The sequence below is a fragment of the Temnothorax americanus genome, unplaced genomic scaffold (genome assembly GCF_048541705.1).
Source record: "Temnothorax americanus isolate GAGA-0224 unplaced genomic scaffold, ASM4854170v1 Scaffold41, whole genome shotgun sequence".
Taxonomy (NCBI): Eukaryota; Metazoa; Arthropoda; class Insecta; order Hymenoptera; family Formicidae; genus Temnothorax; species Temnothorax americanus.
The window spans coordinates 594,010-612,415 of record NW_027509559.1 but is presented as its reverse complement, the minus strand read 5'-3'; the positions used below and the strand labels follow the sequence as shown (position 1 = coordinate 612,415).

The window sequence follows — 18,406 nt, the reverse complement described above, 5'->3', positions numbered from 1 at the left end:
CCTCGAGTGAGTTGTTCTTAATACCCACGAATCTGAAAAACGCGCGTACGCGTTGACGCGGTAATATATTACGTTACGGTAATAGAGACAGCTGCGCGAAAAGATATTGACGTATCTTTTATTGACGCGCCGCGGCGCCGAAGGACGCTCGTAGGTTTGTCCGTGAGCATCACGTTGGGCGGTGATTTGTTTTCCTCGGTCCAGAGATGCGTAATTTCTACATCAGCATGTTGGCATTGGTAGATAAATAATTACAGTCATATCGATCTTTTCACGCTTGTTTTTTCTGAAAAGTTAAATTTAGATTTTAATTTTAACGTATCATAGTTACATTATTATAGTTATAACATTAGCTTTATAGTAACGTGCACAACCATGCGAACGCGTAATTGGAGGCATATTACCGTGTCGTAATGAAAGAAATGTTTCCTCTCGCTGCGAGATGTAGACTCACCTAATTAATTATTGGTGCGTGAGCGTTGATTCTCATCCTGAGGTGATATGCTTCTTCGGAAGCGGCGAACAGCACTAACCCTGTTTAGAGGATGCTAAAAATACTAATATACTTTGCAGAATCCAAAATGATATCCACTCGATCGTGTACTCTTCGTAAGCTGGTTCGTGCTTGATACTCGCTCTTCAAACTTCTTTGTTCCTTAATCACTCAACTTCTTGTATTCTATTATGGCTCCCCCGTAGAACTGAAGCACGCGATAATATAACTGCAAGCGTAGGCGTAATTATACCAGCAAGCACTTGTTCGCGCATACGAACGTATCTTCATGAAAAATATAATTTTCAACTGTGAGAATTTTCCAACTTGTTATTCTTATTCTAACGTTTATTCATCTCTCAAATTTTAATGCCGCTTTCAATTATGTGTAAAGAGATATTTTTCAAGACATATGAGTCTTGAATTTATAGCTTTAAAGATAACAGCGGACAAGACACTTTAAGAGAGCCCTTATATTCAACGGGAAAGAAACTCCGCCGTTTCGTTACGACTTCTCAGAGAAATCGTGAGGGATTCTCCGCGCGCATAAGTGCGCACTCATGTTTATCCATATCGCGAGTGTCTTATTCTTTCTTTATTTTCTAAGAAGAGATTCATGTGGCGTTCTTATCATCGCGCTCTCGCTTTCGATTAGCTTTCTCGGTGTGCATCCAGTTTTTGAAAGCGACCTTCGTTTTGCCGATAACACGACAATAGTCTCTCTCCTTCTGCTTTTCAGGCGGCACTTGATCGCGTCGCGCACGTCTCTGCACGACATCGTTCTTGAATAGCCTGGGAACTGTCGAAGAAAGTGAAGTGGGTCCTGGACGAGGACCCGGGAAGAGCGAGGAAGGAAGCGTCGTCGCCGCGGGAGAATCCGGCGTGCGGCGCCGGAAACGGAGCAGCCGGAAGGAGCAGCCTCAGAATGTCGTACGCCAACAACCGATTCCCGTCCTCCCAGCACACCCGTTATCGCAGTAGCTGGGGACCGTCCTCGGTGTCCGTCTTCAATCGCGCCGACGTGCCGCGACCCTCGCCGGAAGAGGAAGAGTTCGAGTTCTACCACGAGCGGCTGCATTCGGCGCAGAGCCGCCAGCTGATACCACTTCAGGAGGACCTGGCCGATTGGATCAACAAGACGATAAGTGAGTAACATCGTCCGTTACAGATAGGAACGTATCTTATTGCCGCGACATGAGTATCGATCGACGAGAAACTCGACGAACGAGTTCGGGACACCGCCAAGGCCGGCGAATATCGTTTCGTGAGAAATTTCGATAACATTATAGATATTACTTTCGCCAATTTATGGGAAAGATCGATAGCCCGCGCGGAATTCGCGGACCGAAGTTGGAATGACTCAGAGCGTATTCCACGTCGGAGTTCTCCGATAGAACGCGAAATCGAGCTCCTTCCCCGAAGTGCTTCCACCAGATTAATAGTCTCGTGCTAGTCGTGCTCGTAATTTTGTCGTCTCGATGCCACGTCATGCGAGCACTGTCGCAACAGTGCATTGCGTGTTATCTTCGAAATGTCGTTTTCATGTAAAGTTTGTCAAGAGCCTCACTGAAGCCGCGATAAGCGCGATACTCGTACGTATTTATTAACGTTTCCTTAGAACGCACCGCTCCGAAATCGTGCGTTTAGAAAGACAAATAAAAATATAATTTCACGAATTTATTTAATTCTCCAAAATACTTTAAAGTATTAAATTAATCACACTGTGTAATTGTGTAAAAAAATGTTCCCTATGACTTTTCCCATCTGGGTCGATCGCGAACGCCGTGTAGTAAGGCGCAAAAAGAAATCGGCGTGGCGTAACGGCGCGTAACAACTTCGACATTCGCGCCATGCTCGACCACATTTCTTTTTTTTTTTTCACGTTCCATCGGGTCTCGTTCGATGTGAAGTCACCTTAAAAAGAGCCTGTCGTGCCACGATGTGGCGTGCGCGTGCAAGCCTTACGCAGCTTTGGTGCACAAGAGCCGGCACAAAAGTTATATAGCATCTGGCGCGCTACGTGGGAAAGGGTATTCATAATATTTCGCCTTACACTTCGTCGCGTTTCAGTCCGAGCTGCCGTGTAAAAACATGCGTGCCATATGCACCGAATTTCGCGAAGCTCGCTTGAACGTCGCCGAAAAACGTTCAAGGATGGAGCCGTATATCCGTATATCGTTTCATGAAAAAAATTTCACTACTTTACAAGCCCATTTGGCACGGAAGGAACGGACTGTAAAACGAACTGCGCGCAACGAGAAGCGTAAAGAGAGATAGTTGGGACGACCTCAAAAATAACTACAGAAAGATCAATAAGCAATTGTTCTCATTTGTTGTGCGCGAAATATGCTGCATAAAGATCGTTATCTTATCGGCATACTAAATTTCGGAAGTTTTGAAGTAGGTGAAAGTTTCCGCAACTTATTAGATTAGTGCAGTGAAGACTGCATTCCTGAAACGAGTACACGAGGTTAAAGCCATGCAACTTTTCTTCCGAACCTACCTAATCAACGAACTATCAATCGACGATTAGCCTCTCAATTTTATTGATTTGTACCATTTAAGACGAGATTGAAATTTATTAATCGTTTGATTTTATCAACTGTGCAATTGAACTTGATTATCTCTATTGGTAACATAATAACGTAACGTAACAATATGATTATAGCGTTAATTAATTATGAATTATCGGATAATAAATTTAATCGCTGTTTTCTAAAAAAAAAAAAAATTGCTGCAACTGTAGCAAGACTGTCAGAGAGTTAGAAATTGCTGCTTAATCTTTAACGCCAAAGGAAAGAAAGGTGAAACGACGAAAAGAGCAGTGGTCCGTGATTCTTTTCCTACCAAGGAACTGGAAATTGACCGATGGCTATCTAATCCTAAGCGCGCGCGCGCGTGTGTGACCGCCTTTCTGAACTGCTAGTTTCCTAATACGGTATACGAATACGAGTTGATGCGTAAGATAGAACTGCCACGGTGTACCGAGCGTCGCAGAAAGTATAGCAATTCTGACGCTGCAGCAGTACTTCACGTAACAAACATTCGCGACGCGGACTTTTCACTGCGTGCTACTCCATCTCTATTCTGACCTTGCACTTTTAACGATTGATCCTGAGAAATCACCGTGCAATCTCCCGTCAAGATTGTCTCTGAGATGACCCACTCTGAAGATAATTCGTTAATTCCCCGTTATGGTGCAGGCAAATGCATACGATTCGCTGTTCGTTCGGCGTTCGTTCGCTTAAGTGAGTACCCACCTTTAGATCGCAATTGGATCGCGTACCCGAATGAGAGATTATTGATGAAAACATTGCCGGTGCCTACCCACATAATTCGATTCACTTGCGATTGTCGCTTTGTACGTACTTTCACCTCTGATTACACGTTGCTGACGGGATTAAGCGCGCGCGCACAGTATCGATGATCCAGGAAAGTGCGTCCATAAAACACGCTCGCAGATGCAGTTTGGCGAGCGAAATGTGTGAAAACGAGTGTGCTGGTCTCGAGCGCGACCTCGAAGGATCCAGCCGCGCGATGTGGACCACCCTGAGAGATTGCGACACGAGGCGTACACGCCGAGAAAAACGAGCGATAAACGAACATCGCGAGCGCAAACGAACATTGCGAGCTTGTACGTATATTTAGTCACAAAAGGCTATGAGACGATATAGCATGGCGCACACGAGATGTATATGATTTACGTGACTCGCCTAAATCATGTCGCTTAAAATATTATCGATCTTTGATAGGCTGCCAGAGATACTCGGTGATAATAAATTAATGCCGGATGGCACTATCCCGTAATGTTCACGGTACAACGATTTCAGCTCGTTAAAAGCGCAAAACTTGACATGTTAAAGAGATTACGCAGTTTTTAAGATAATCAGGATTCCTGAGTTAGATGATAACGAAAATGTTTCTTTTCTTTATTTTATTTTATTTATTCACTCGTGTTCTCGGACGTGAACGTTCGGCGTATATAGTGCTTATTAAAGCATACGAGACACATGTTTTATTCCCAAAGGGAGAGAAGCCGATCCTTCGAACATATCATACCGCGTAATGTGTACGCTGCAATTTTGCAAATTGCTTTCCTTTTCTTCGGTGTGTAATTTTGAAATCAACTTGGGACTTTCTTTTTACTAGAGCATGAATTTATGAATTTATACCGACAAATCGCGACATTTTTTATTATTTGCTTAAGCGTGCGAATTAAATAACTAAAAATCAGCGAAAGAATTTAAATCTTCTTGCTTTTCTGAATATCATCAATGAAGAAAATTTAATGCGTTCCGGCTGTTAAATAACTTATGTGACATATCGTATATCAACAAAATGTTCTAAGCGTGATTTTGAAAGAGACTTTCAACACGAGACTTGGGGATAAATAAATAAAGCCATTCAGTGAGTTTCCAAAGACAGCGAGAAAGGTTGAAATTCGCTCGGCCGCTCCTAGCGTGTCATAAATGTGTTTGCACATCCGAGTTTGTTTGAGGAACAGATTTGTTCGCACAAAATACCGTCTGACGAAGATTAGAATTCTGAAATGGGAACGTAAGAATCTTTTTTTAAGACAATTCATCAATTCCTAACTAAAATTAGAAGCAAATGTTAAAATCATAATTTGATTTTTTACACTGCTCGTATTTTCTATAAAGATTTTACTCGACAGAGTTAGGTACAATAAAAAAAAAACGATGGTGCGACGTAGTCTTGTTATAGCTTATTTAGACGGCTACATCGCATGAATCTCTCCTAGGAGGCTTACACAAAATGAAGATACAGAGAGGGACTTCTCATTGATATTCAGAGGTTGCTGAAGCGTCATTGGCGACGTGCGACGTGAAAAAAATAACACGACGGTCTTTCGTTACCCACGCGCGCCCTGCGCCTCCTGCAGTTGCAAAGCCTCCGTGACTCAACCGGAAGTCGGCCGGGCACCCCTCTTCCTTCACGCCACTTCTTCTCTTCTCCCTTCAACCGCGGGGCACCCAAAGCCGCATTATGCATAATGGGCGTACCTAATACGCTTGCGCATCCGCGGGAGAGCACCATCGACTCGTGAGACAATACGGCGCGGTCTAAGCGACGGAGATATCGCCTTGACACGCGCCGCGGACGACGGTTCGATCGGCCGTAAATCCGAAAGCGAAACCTTTCGGATCGGCCGCGCTAATTTATCGCCGCCGATTATTCTGCCGATACAGGCACCGCAGAGAGGCGACTCGCGCGGACTCGCGCGGACTTCGAATGGATTTATCGTGGGATCCTGGTCGCGGCTGCTCCGATATGCGCCGTTTATAGAGGCGTGCTTCCGAGCGAATCGTGATCGTGCCTTCGGAGCCGCTTTTGCCACGCCGCGCCGCCGCTATTGCGTGGCGAATAATTCAAAAATGCCGGCTCCGTATAACACGAATGGACAGATAAGGAACAGATATATATGTATCGCTCGACGTGTAACGAGATAATATAATCGAGACATTCACGAGCACAGAGCTCGAAAAGAAACTTGAAGATATCGCCCTTAAGAGACGGGCGGCAGTCCGGCATTAAAATGGAACAGAACCACCAAAGGATTTGACGAAAATACGGGTCACGGTATACATATAGTCGCGCGCGACGAGTCTCGGACGTTGAGCAATCGCGAGAAAACGAGAAGGGCGGATGTCAGTACCAATAAGAGTCGGAGGAAGGACTTCCTTTCGCCGCGGCACGTCGTCGGCTGTAAAGCCCGCGTCGTGAAATTTATGCGCGGCTCGAGCGGAGGACGATATATCATATGTATCTTTATTCGAATCGGCGATATACAACATATCTTACTCATTCGACACTCGATGATCGATAACCGCGCGCCGATTTCGATGCCATGTATCCTTAATCGTATTATGTAAAACGCATATCATTGCACTGAAAATCGCGGTCAGCGCGGCCGCGAGGATTAAGGCCGCGAAGTTTAAGATGCGAGAAAAACGCGAGCACACCCTTTTAAATAGTAAAAAGGATGACATTTTTAAACCAATACCTTGAGTTAGATAACATTTTGTTATTTTTAACTACCATTTGTGTCGAAGTTTTTGTTTTTTTGACCAAATAATATTATTTTAACGCCATTAGTTTAGTTAAATTAACATTATTAATTTAGTTAAATTAACGACATATTGAGTAGGTAGGAGCAGTGGCGACTTACAGGAATGATTAAAAATGATTCAAATTGAGCATAATTTGATCTTATATGAATTTAACAGTGCACATCATACTCGGAGAATTGTGACGATTAAAAGAACTTTACGCCTGATGCAACTGACTGGATGTACGTTTGTAGATTTCAGTCACTTCTCAACTTTCGGTTCTCACATCACGTTTCGACTTCCGACTCGAATTTTTAACGTTCGCTCAACTTACAGTCGTGAATCTTCGGGTCTCGACTCACACTCGATATCGTCGCTTATACACGTGAGTGGCATAAACAATGACAGAAAACGTAAATAGTGAATGACATAATGCGGAAGACGGAGAGATTGTCTTCCTTTCTCTCTCTCTTTCTCATAATACGGATAACTTTTATTAATTATTAGTATGCAATGTATACAAGTACAATATACAATGCTTGACGTCGACGAAATTATCTCACGGAGAACGCCACGATTTGCTGACATTAACTGTCGCACGCGGAATTTGCTATCTTATAACGTGAAACAAACGGAGGATTTCGATATACCTATTGATGCACCTAAAATATTGTTGAAAACGCTTGACCAATACACTGTTGAATTCATAGTATCAAATTATATTCAATTTGAGACATTTTTAACCATTCCTATAGGTTGCCACTGCTCTTACTCTCTTAATTTAACTAAAACATTGTTAATTTACCTAATGGAGTTAAAATAATACTGTTTTGTCAAAATAATAAATGTTGACATACATGGTAGTTAAAAATAACAGAATGTTATTTAATTCAAGATAGTGGTTTAAATTTCATCCTTTAATATTTAACAGTGTTAGCTTTCACTTATAAATATCCGAAAGAAAGCTCGTAACATCGAGGTACCGCGAGGTCTGCCGCGTTTCGCTCCCTAAATTCCATAATTCGCGCGTCGCCCGAGATTCTCAGATATCTGGGCCCATATTCTGTACACGCTTACCGACAACTATCGGTTCGATAAGCGTCGTTGTGCAGGTTTTTTATATATCGTATAAAAGCTGCGCCGACGCTGTTAACGACACCGACGACTTGGGCCCCTGGATGACGGATTTGTCCGGGCGTCGCGACGCCTCGGAAAATAGTGCTCTAAAGTCACGTCAGAGAGACAGGGAACATAATGCCACGGACATATATATCTGGATCGGTGACGGGGAACACGATCGCCTTACGTAGTTCCGGGTGACCGAGTTTCCCGCACGACGGAAACTCCTTATTGCACGTGCTCAAGTTTGAGTCTGGTCTCTCAACCCATTATTCGCAGCTAATAAAAGTCATTTTCTGTTCAGCCATCAAATTAATCCGTTCAAGAATGTTCGTTCTTTAAAAAAATTATATACGGTAATATCTCCAGACTTGTACAATCGAACAAGGAAGACTGCAATTTTCTGATACTTTGTATTGCAGATTTTTCGATTATTTTTACAATGTCTACATAATTGTATGACAGGATTCGATTGCTCGTAGGGCTAATTCTTGAGATTCTGAGGTCTAGATAGAGCTATCGCGAAACGAGTTCTCTTATCAATTCTTTTCAATCCGTTTGTTTTTGGGAGAACATGGAACCTATTTACGACGTCGCGTGGTTCTGTGAGAGAGCAGCAGATCTTGGGTTCGATCTCTCATCTCATACGCCAATTTTAAATTTGTAATCTGCTTCCTAGACCTTCAAATTGGAAGTATTGTGTATTGGCAACCCTATACATTACACGAAACATTCTATTATTGCAAATGTTCATAAAGAGGAAGCTGGACCGAATATGTCTAATAGAATAGACTCAATAGACCAAGACCTACTCAGAATTGTGGAGTCAATATTGATTAACTGATAGACTCGATTTTGTGTCTATGATCTACAATTTCGATACACGCGCGGCAACGCATGCCGGCCGTGGAGTGCCACGTGATAGATTCCGCGCCGCACACGCGGACCAGCCGTTTAAAACCTAATTCTTTTCATCGTGCTCCCGGTGCCAACCCCATTGTTGTTACCGGGTCGAGTCACGAGCCCGCGCTCGCGAGTTCTCATTACCATCCATATCTACGAGGCACTATCGCTGCGCCAGGGCCCAACCTAGTTCCTATTTCCCATCGTGCTCGCTCTATATCTATATAGGGATGTCTACGGGATCGTGTGTCGCGACCCCGCGAGTTTTCCTTAGGTTCGCCGCATCGATCGGCCGCTTCACCCTGAGAGAGAGAGAGAGAGAGAGAGAGAGAGAGAGAGAGAGAGAGAAACGACATGTATATCGGAGATATTGACATTCGAGATAATTCAAGCGTCTTTAAGTGGAGCACGGATTTCTATATTTCGCGTTTTATACTTTGTATTTTTTAATACGTGAACAAAATATTGCAGCTTCGATATCAAAGATGTTACTGTAATCTAAAAGTATTTAACATCATGTTCCTTTAGCTATAAAATTTATATAATACGTTTCTACGATTTTTAGATGGAGCCGACACGCTCCACTTGGATATAACTTCGATAATATAAAACTGGATAATAAAAATAAATCACGTACATGCATGTGATTTACAACGCGAAGCGAAGAAGTGAAAATCGCGGAGGAGTTTTCCGAGAGGAAAAAAGACCTTGGCCTATCTCCCGTCTACGTATCCGGTGAAATTCAATTGCTCCGGTATCTATCGACATCTTCGGTACGATAAATATAATCGGATAACGATCGTAGCGCGCGCTACCACGTACGTTCGTATCCTAAAACGAGAGATCTAACGGATCGAAACAGGATGCGGTAATAGATAACGGCCGACGGTGAGCGCACACACACACAGATGCGCTCACTCTATCATCTACCGTATGGCTGTGTTCGCGCGCATATGAACTGCTAAGGGATAACGAATACGGAAAAGAGACGGCAATAAATAATGCGCGGCCGGTAATAGATAACAACTAATGGCGAGCGTAGACACGGATTAACGTACATAATTAACATGCGTGTTAAGCTGAACGGAGAGAATAAGAATAGAGGCGTCTCTCTTTGCGGGGAAAATTACATAATTTGTCAAGGCGCATGAGGCTTCTTGTTAAGATCCGTAAAATGTACGGATGTGAGAGATATAAGTGGTAGGGACGGTAATTAATGATAGCTAACGATGTGAAGAGACTTGGATTAACGCGCGTGATCTTGAGCTTTTGACTTGCACGTTGAAGTTGAACAAAGAGAATAGAAATGGAAGATTTCCTTCGCCAAGGAGATTTTAGATAATTTGCCTAATTTCAAGACAAACAGGGGGCCGAAAAGATCGATCGGCTCGTTTCCCCCGAGAAAGTCGGAATTCATGAAATATTTATCAGGAAATCTCGCGAGCTCTCCTCTCGGTTGGAATGTGGATATTGGAAAGTTTTATTATCCGGAAAAGTGGAACGTGTGTGTCCTTGATCTATGCGCTTAGTACCTACGGCATCAGCGAACGAAACTAAAGCGATTTTATAGTCACGCATGAGTCGACCTATCGTGAGAGTATTGCGACCTGACTGGCTTTTCGCTTGACCCGCGCCATGCCGTATACACAGATCAACGATTCCCGACGCGCGTCGCGGCTTTACAAAGTGCCGCCCTTTTTCCCCTCTGAAAATCACGAGACGCGACCAGAACCGAGATCGGGATCTCGGCGGGTATAACGATGAATCAGCCGTTCGACCTAGACCGATTGTCTTTCCAGTTGCCAATCTTGCCGATCGCCCATTAAGACGCGTCGTCCTTGAGCGCGTCGCGCGCTACTGATAAATGATTTGCCGCACGATCACTCCCCGGTCCCCGGAGTAAATTTGTTTCGTCAAACAGGCCTCTCCGACCGACCAAACCGGCTCGTCGATCGACATTCGATACATGGTCGAATCACCGTTGCGCCTGGTACACTTACGATACGATTACTATACAATCACGTTGTCGATCGATCGTGTCGAATAGCTGCTTTCGCGAAGCAAAGTCGAGCACTGATTTTCAACTACCGACTGTTACTCGCTGTTTTCGTTGATTGTATAATAAATAAATGACACGATATAAATGATTGCTTGCGCGGAACATTGAGAGAAATCCGCGCATCGTAATTACATTGATCGAGAGAATAGATAAGACGTGATGTATATAATCATTTACAATAGCTTGCGGATAGAGGATTGAATAAGGCACGAATGGCGTGTTATTTTTTTCGTTACGACGTATACCAGCTCATCGAGCCACTTGAGTGTCATTGAAAGATACTTGCAGTTTATATGCCGAGGGAGACTCGTGCGTGCGCGCGAGCGAATTATCGCTAATTTCGCAATCTTCGAATTTCAGATGTGGATTATATAACGGGTGACAATTTCTTCGACGTGCTTGATAATGGGGTGATTGTGTGTCGACTGGCGAGAATTATCCAGGAAAAGGCGAGGTCCGCGATAGAGGCTGGACGGGCGAAGGGGGTAAGTATATTACAAATCACTTTGCACCTCTTAGCTTAGATTTCACATGTTTTTGCATTAACAAGATGTTCTCTGCAAACAACACACTGTTAAATTCGTAGTGTCAAATTATACTCAATTTGAGTGATTTTTAACCATTCCTTATAAGTCGCCGCTGCTCCTATACTCAATATATCGTTAATTTAACCGAAACACTGTTCATTTAACTAAATCAATAAAGTTAAAATAATACTTTGTTTTGTGTTAAAATAATAAATTTTGACACACACGTGGTAATTAAAAATAACAAAATGTTATTTAATTCAAGGTATTGATTTAAATTCCATCCCTTAATATTCAACAGTGTGTAATATTTCTCTCTTGGAATTATCTTATATTACACGCAACGACATTTAATTTTATTTAAGTATACAATATATCACGAAGCGAGTTTTTTGCGATTAGGAATTGTGTTTTGATGTGTTGAATGAAAGTTCGGAGATTGTCGCTCGCAGAAACATGGAGAAACGTTGTTGCAGCCGGTACCGGTGATACGTGGACGTTGTTGGGAGAACGCGGCCCGTCGCAGCTTCTTCTCCCGCGACAACATGGAGAACTTTATACAATTCTGCCGGCGGCTGGGCGTCCACGAGAATCTTCTCTTCGAAAGCGACGATCTCGGTAAAGCCTTTGGGCGCAATTAATTTTAATGCATGCGAATTAAGCAGGCGGGCGGGCTACGCGCGACGCAGCCGTTCGCTCTATCGGACGACTTTCAACGCGGATGAGATTTAAGTGCGCGCCCGATTAAGTTGACGAGCGGCGATTAGCGGAAACATAGTAATTGACTCGCGCAATCTCGTGGCGGACGCGCGTGTATAGGGACGTGTGCCGTATAAATTACGATCCGGCGTGAAACGAGATATGCAAATCCGTAGCGGGAGCGAGGAGCGAGAGTGATCGTCGCGCGGATTGCGCGCGCGACTTCGAGGAAAGTGGAGCGAATCTTCGTCTCTTCGGAGATCGGCGCACGACGGGACTTTCTCGCTTAATCAACTTTAATTGCCGTCGAAAACAAACAGTGCGGTTACGTAAATAACGTAACGACGTAATCGAGCGTGGCGCGAAGCCGCCTTGAGAAAAGCGTTTTTATTGTGCACGTTGTCTTGAACAAAATCGCGGAGACGATAAAGCTAGATAATAAAAATGTATAAATAATAAATGAATTCTAATATGATAAAATAAAACATTTTTTCATTTTATATACAATGTATATATGTATAGCGCGCTCCATTTTTTTTGCAGTTCTGCACGGCCAACCACGGAATGTTGTGCTGTGTCTGCTGGAAGTCGCGAGACTGGCGGCCAGATATTCCCTGGAGCCGCCCGGGCTCGTGCAACTCGAGAGGGAAATCGCGGCGGAACAGGAAAGGGATCTTCACTGTTTGTCCGATAGCGGTATATCTCACAGCAGTCTTGTCTCCTGGCAGTTCAAATCACCGTCGCCGACCGCGACACCCAGGCCGTCACCGGAGAAGATCAAACACAGCAGGTAAACGAGCCGTAATTTCTAGGTTTTAATGAACGATCACGGATTATTCTAATATTTATTTCTACCAACGTAGATTAACTTTAATCTCGGTTTAACTTACTTTTTATCTTATCTTAGTTCTGAAAATTAGAAGAAGATAAGAAGTAAGTTAAACCGAGATTAAAGTTAATCTGCATTGATAGAAATGGACATAAGAGCTCACTTCGCTCTTACAACCGAGCCTGCGTACAATACTAATGCGTTACTTACAACGTAACGGTTGACAAGCGACGACGATGTTGACGAGAAGAAATCGAAACTTAACCGTTACGGAATGTATAATGCATGTATGTTATGCGCTCGCATAATTTCTGTTTCGTTTACGCGCGTCGCATTCGGAACAGCGCCCAGAACTTCATATATCCCGGCTCGTTTACGACGAGAGACATTTCCCCATTGGGTTAACAGTCGCTGACTGAATAGGCAATTCTGCGTGCTGTTACCGCGAAGGAGACCTCGAGTCGCGCAACTCTATATAGGAGTGGCTGAATTTTATAATATATGCGAGGTTTCCGGCATGCGCTGAAAGCGTTACATTGTATTATTCTATAAATACTCGGCTGTACCGTTCGCTCTACTGAATTGTTTAGATAAGATTTATTTTCATGTCCGAACACTTCGATAAATCATAAAGATATACAAAAATTTCGGTTCTTCTCGTTGACACTTCCGACATAGCAGTAATAATATTTTGTGAAAGTTATTCAGTCACTCGACATAGATCGTATATCGTAATTATAGCTCGGCGTCAGAAGTCACGACAACGGGAACACGATGGCTGGACCCGGTGACTGGTGCTACGCACGAATCTGAAATGCGAAGGTCCGTTAGCGACAACGGGCCGACCGGAAGTGACGGGGTGCCCAGTGATACTACCGAGGACGACTGGTCCCGCGGAAGCGTCGAAGATCCCGACGAAGTGCCGTCGCCGTTGAGCTCGCCATCACCGTCGCCGGCCGAGCCACCGGAACACACGGGACCGATAACAGAACTTGATCGCAAGGTATCAGAATGTCCCACTTTTACTTACAATAGTTACAATTTTAGTAGTAGATACTGTGATATTTTGAAGTTTCGAGTGCATTCTGCACAAGTCTGCAAAAGTTTTCTATATTCAATGATATTGCCAGGAATATCTGTTGGTTGCATCGTGTCACATTTAATTTCCAACAAGATTCGAATTACCGAAGAAGCTTTTCCCTCCCGGGAACGGAACTCCAATATTCAAGGATTAAAATAATACTGTGCAATGCAGAAGAGCGCCGCCTTCTTTCCGTGTCGCACGAGGAAATGCATATGCGGAAGATTGAATAATTTATAATCTTCCTATTAATGTTAATGTAGCTTTACTGATGTATATTCCACGCACGCGTTGTTTCAGTCATATATTCGCATGTCGTTGAGAAAACCTTAGTCCTATACGTGTTATTGCAGACGTTGCGCTTGCATTATAATCATTATCGTATAGGAGAAGGAAAGGATGTACGAAAAGGACGATGTGGGAATCGGCGTTTTTCTCGTGTACGTTTTCCACGCACGTATCTGCACGCGCGTGTGTCGGATTCCCGCATGCCTAGCGGCGGAAGTTACGCACCGGCCTATCTTCTTCGGCCCTTTGCTTCTCGCTGCGACGACATGTCGAAGCGATTTATCTCGCGTGACAGCCGATCGTTCTTCGTTCGTCCGACAATAACGAAGGCGGACGGGGCGCGGTAAACAAAAAAACCCTCTCCGTCTGAATACACCCCCCGTATCTCTTCGTTTTTGAGCGCACCTCTCTCGATATCTCCAGCATTGCGTGCTTCTCTCTGCTTACAGGTGCGAAGAGCCACCGAGGCCGTCCAGAGACTCTGCCAATGCTCGTCGAACAAGTGCTCCAAGCTGAAGGTACGCAAAGTCGGCGAAGGTCGCTACCATATCGCGGGACGTAACGTTTTTATCAGAGTAAGTACATCCATCTTCGTCATGTATAACTTGTATCCTTTTTTGCAAAATTAATTACGGCCGCTATTCAGGTTTTGTATTTAAGATTGTTTTAAGCATAATCTTAAGATGTTATAAATCACAGAGCCGTATTAGCATCTTAAGACATTACTTAAGACAGTCTTGAAATAAAAACAGACTGAATACCGGTCGTTAACAAAATTGATATTATATGTTAGATATTATAAAAATCCTAAAGACGAGTTGCTTTCGTTTAATATTTCGAATTGCCCCTCGAGATCATATCCCGTCATTTAAAACTTCCGCAGGGAGCTTTCTTCTCCCCGAATCTTGAGATCTCTTTCCCTTGTTCTTTATTCCTATCATGTCGCGATGACCCTTGCCAGCCACTAATGACGTTGACGTGTTTGCAGCTTCTCAAGGGGAGACACATGATGGTGAGAGTGGGCGGTGGATGGGACACTCTGGAGCATTTTCTGGCGAGGCACGACCCCTGTCAGGTGAGGGTCCTCAGCCGCGAGGGCACGCCGCCACCCGCTCGCGGCACCAAGCACGACAGCTTCTTGCACATTCGCGCCAAGTATCGCAGCCCGCCGTCGGAGCCGAACCTCTCACGTCGGTCGCTAGCCTGAGAGAGCACGTAGTGCCTAATCACGCGCCCACGATCACGCGGCGCGGGCCTCGGGCCCCACGTGGCGTGAAGCCTGCTCGCGCACGCTTGGCGCACGTGCGAATTGATATATCCCGGTACACACCGTATAATACGTGTACCGTTATCGCAACCCCCGGGCACGTCGATTAGACGCCGCCCGTCCCCGTTGTGCGTCAAGCGACGCGCGGTGAAACGACGCGTGGCAGCTCGGGTTACCGTAAGGACGGTAATACGCATCATCGCACGATTTTTCACGCACGATACATTCCTTCTTTGCCAACTACGTTCGATGAGTTGGCGATTTTGAGGGAAGAGGGGCGCCCGCGGGGAGCCGCCTTTAAGCGCTCGCGGGGTCACTTCATGCACATTCCGATACTCATATACGCTATTTGCGAGAAATCCACCGGTATATACGCACCGCCTTATACGCCGGTTATTCGCAACGATACCTCTTACCCACTCTCGTACCTACCGTACATCCCGAATTGCGCGTACAATTTGTTACGTGTGTAATCACGTAACGCACGTCGATCACCGGTATATAGAAGCACAGGGATCGCTATTTTTACTACGTCCATGTCAGGTGGTTGAAGAGCATGCAGGTGTCGAAGAGTATCCTCGCAGACGCGCAGCACGCCGCGATTTTTTTAAGGAGAGGCGACGAATAGTCAGAGTTCTGTATCTAAGATCGGCGTCTGCGATTTAGGAGTGACTTTGACTATTCGGTCTTTTATCGCATTATCGCGTCAACGAAACAACTATATGTGCTTTCATCGAGATGAAAGCGAATCACCCCTTCAGGCACTAACGTTTGCAGCGTCTACCCGGAAGTTCTTCGACCAGGAAGCGCGCTGCACCTCGGTAATGGTAGCGTTTAAGACCGCAATGACCAAACTTTATTTTCGGAACTGTGTCGTCACGATAATCATTATATTTATAATAAAACAAATAATAATAATAAGAATTTTCGAATAAATATCCACTTAAGCTCAAGCGTACCAACGCTTGTACGTGCAATAAAAGAGAATAAAAGTGCAATTAAAATCTCAGGTAGAAAATCATCCGTGTCATGCCTTAAAAAGATCGATTAATCTTTTTTTTTTCCTTTTCAGGAAATTTCTTTGCGATGTACTATTTTTCTTTGAAGTAACAATAGCGGCCTTATAAAAATTTAGCCGAACTTGGATAAGATCGTTACGTTTTTATTATTGGATGTTGTAACGTAGCTTTTAACATTTAACTCTATTCGGGCTTCAATTGCGTTTTGGTCATTGCTATATATCCTATAAATATATTCTTACAGTGCACTGCCATATTTTGCGGCGAGCACGCGATCAGGCACTTATATCATAATAATCGACAGGATCGGCTTAATCTTCTGTGTGTGTATTACTTCCTATACATCTGAACAGGAATCGCTTACAACGTATATAATTTGCATAAGTTCGATAAGTGAATTTTTCTTTGCGCATAAGTTGTATCACGTAATCATATATCATCAAAGAATGGTATGTTCGTATCTAAGAGCGCTTTTTAAAATGTACGTTATCAATTTTTTTTTCGCAGTGTTTTATTTGAGTTGTAATCTATTGCGAGCTTGTGACTCTCTCACTTCAGCCGATCCTGAAATTTATAGATACACATTAGCATTCGATTAATATCTAATACAACTTGTATCGCCTAACGTGTAAAGTGCTTCATGATAATTGCCACGATACACATACACATACACCCTCATATATGTTTTGTACTTTTATATAAATATCTCTATGGTAGGCTAAGGGAGATAATTGATTGGCGTATTGCCGAGGTAATTAAACCATCTAATTATTCCGCTTACAGAGGTGCAAGAGCACAGTGTGCAAAGGAATACCAAAGCAAAGAAACACGCGACGAGTAATGTCGGCCCGTTGAAGCTAATTAAATCCGTCGTCCGTGATCCGTTTATCGTTTGCGTCGTCAGTTTACGTCGGAAGATTGTGGTTGTGTTTCACGAATCGATGTCTTTTACGAATTATCTTTTTTTACGAAATAATCCGTTCACGGCGTTCCATCCTTTGCGAAATAGAATCAGTGTTAAATTGCAATTTGCACTGTAAATGCAATAAGCTTAAGTTTAGCGAGCTATACTACTGGATATACAGGGCCTTATGTTACGCAGATACGATTACTTTGCGAAGGGGAGTTGTTTTCTTAATTTTAAACCGCCCTGCCTAATTAAACTAATTTTCGCCATATTATGTAACTTGTAAATAATACATCGCCCTGACATATCGACAGATTTAAGTTAATCGTACCTGCTTTATACTTTGTTAATGTGTAATACCCGCGGATTTTGCGTGTAACTGTATAATCCGTATATACCTAATAAGTTATTTATACATATAACTCGTTAAGCGCCTTTTTATTACAGATTACGTTCAAACTTCTCAATATAGTGGCGCGTAAAATAGAAGGAATTGTGTTTTGATTATATTAAACTGTTGTAAATTTATTTGGGTTATTTATAATAAAATACTGAAGCGGTATAATTGATAAACACGTATTTTAAAACGGATTATTGTCTACTGCAATACTGTTTCATCGTAATTATTCGGCTATTAGTGAAGTATTATAGGCTGCGGTCCACTTGACGCTACAAATTCTTTGGAGCGTCCTTCTTCTCCTTCTTTCTTCATTGAAAGAAAAGAGAAGAGGAATGCTTCGAAACATTTGTAGCGTCAAGTGGACCGCAGCCATAATAGCATTGTACCGCATATATACATACGTTTAGTCTTTGTTCATAATAACTGCACTAGGCTTTCGCAAATTTTAAGATTTTGTCTAATATGCAGAATATATTGTATGCAGCATTATCTTAATCTATTCAACTAAGTTCAAAACTATTATGTCGGTTGTTACATTTTGTTGAACAATAAAATACCTGACAGTAAGATGTTTCTGCAAGTTTTATAAGACCACCATGCACTTTTGGATCCCAATATCAACTTTCAAATAGCATTACTTTTCATTAAATATTACCTTTCCCCGAATAATCTTACGATTCCAAAAATAAAATTAGCTCCATTTCACTTGATACTATACGTGATATACCTATGGGTATTTATTAA

At 43.2% G+C, this 18,406-nt stretch overlaps 1 protein-coding gene across 7 annotated transcripts in view; it reads left to right on the top strand.

The window, feature by feature from the left end:
• Positions 1-18,229, top strand: part of LOC143902890 (growth arrest-specific protein 2) — a 34,620-nt gene extending 16,391 nt beyond the window's left edge. For 4 of the 7 annotated variants that reach the window (XM_077416104.1, XM_077416103.1, XM_077416102.1 and 1 more), the window contains 7 exons: positions 1,233-1,638; positions 11,006-11,130; positions 11,604-11,790; positions 12,415-12,661; positions 13,442-13,703; positions 14,519-14,644; positions 15,058-18,229. In XM_077416104.1, the coding sequence (XP_077272230.1) occupies positions 1,419-1,638; positions 11,006-11,130; positions 11,604-11,790; positions 12,415-12,661; positions 13,442-13,703; positions 14,519-14,644; positions 15,058-15,276 (1,386 nt within the window). In that variant the 5' untranslated portion in view covers positions 1,233-1,418 and the 3' untranslated portion in view covers positions 15,277-18,229. The remainder of the gene's footprint in view (positions 1-1,232; positions 1,639-11,005; positions 11,131-11,603; positions 11,791-12,414; positions 12,662-13,441; positions 13,704-14,518; positions 14,645-15,057) is intronic. The other 3 variants (XM_077416109.1, XM_077416106.1, XM_077416107.1) reach the window with 3 other exon arrangements.
• Positions 18,230-18,406: the final 177 nt, after the last annotated feature.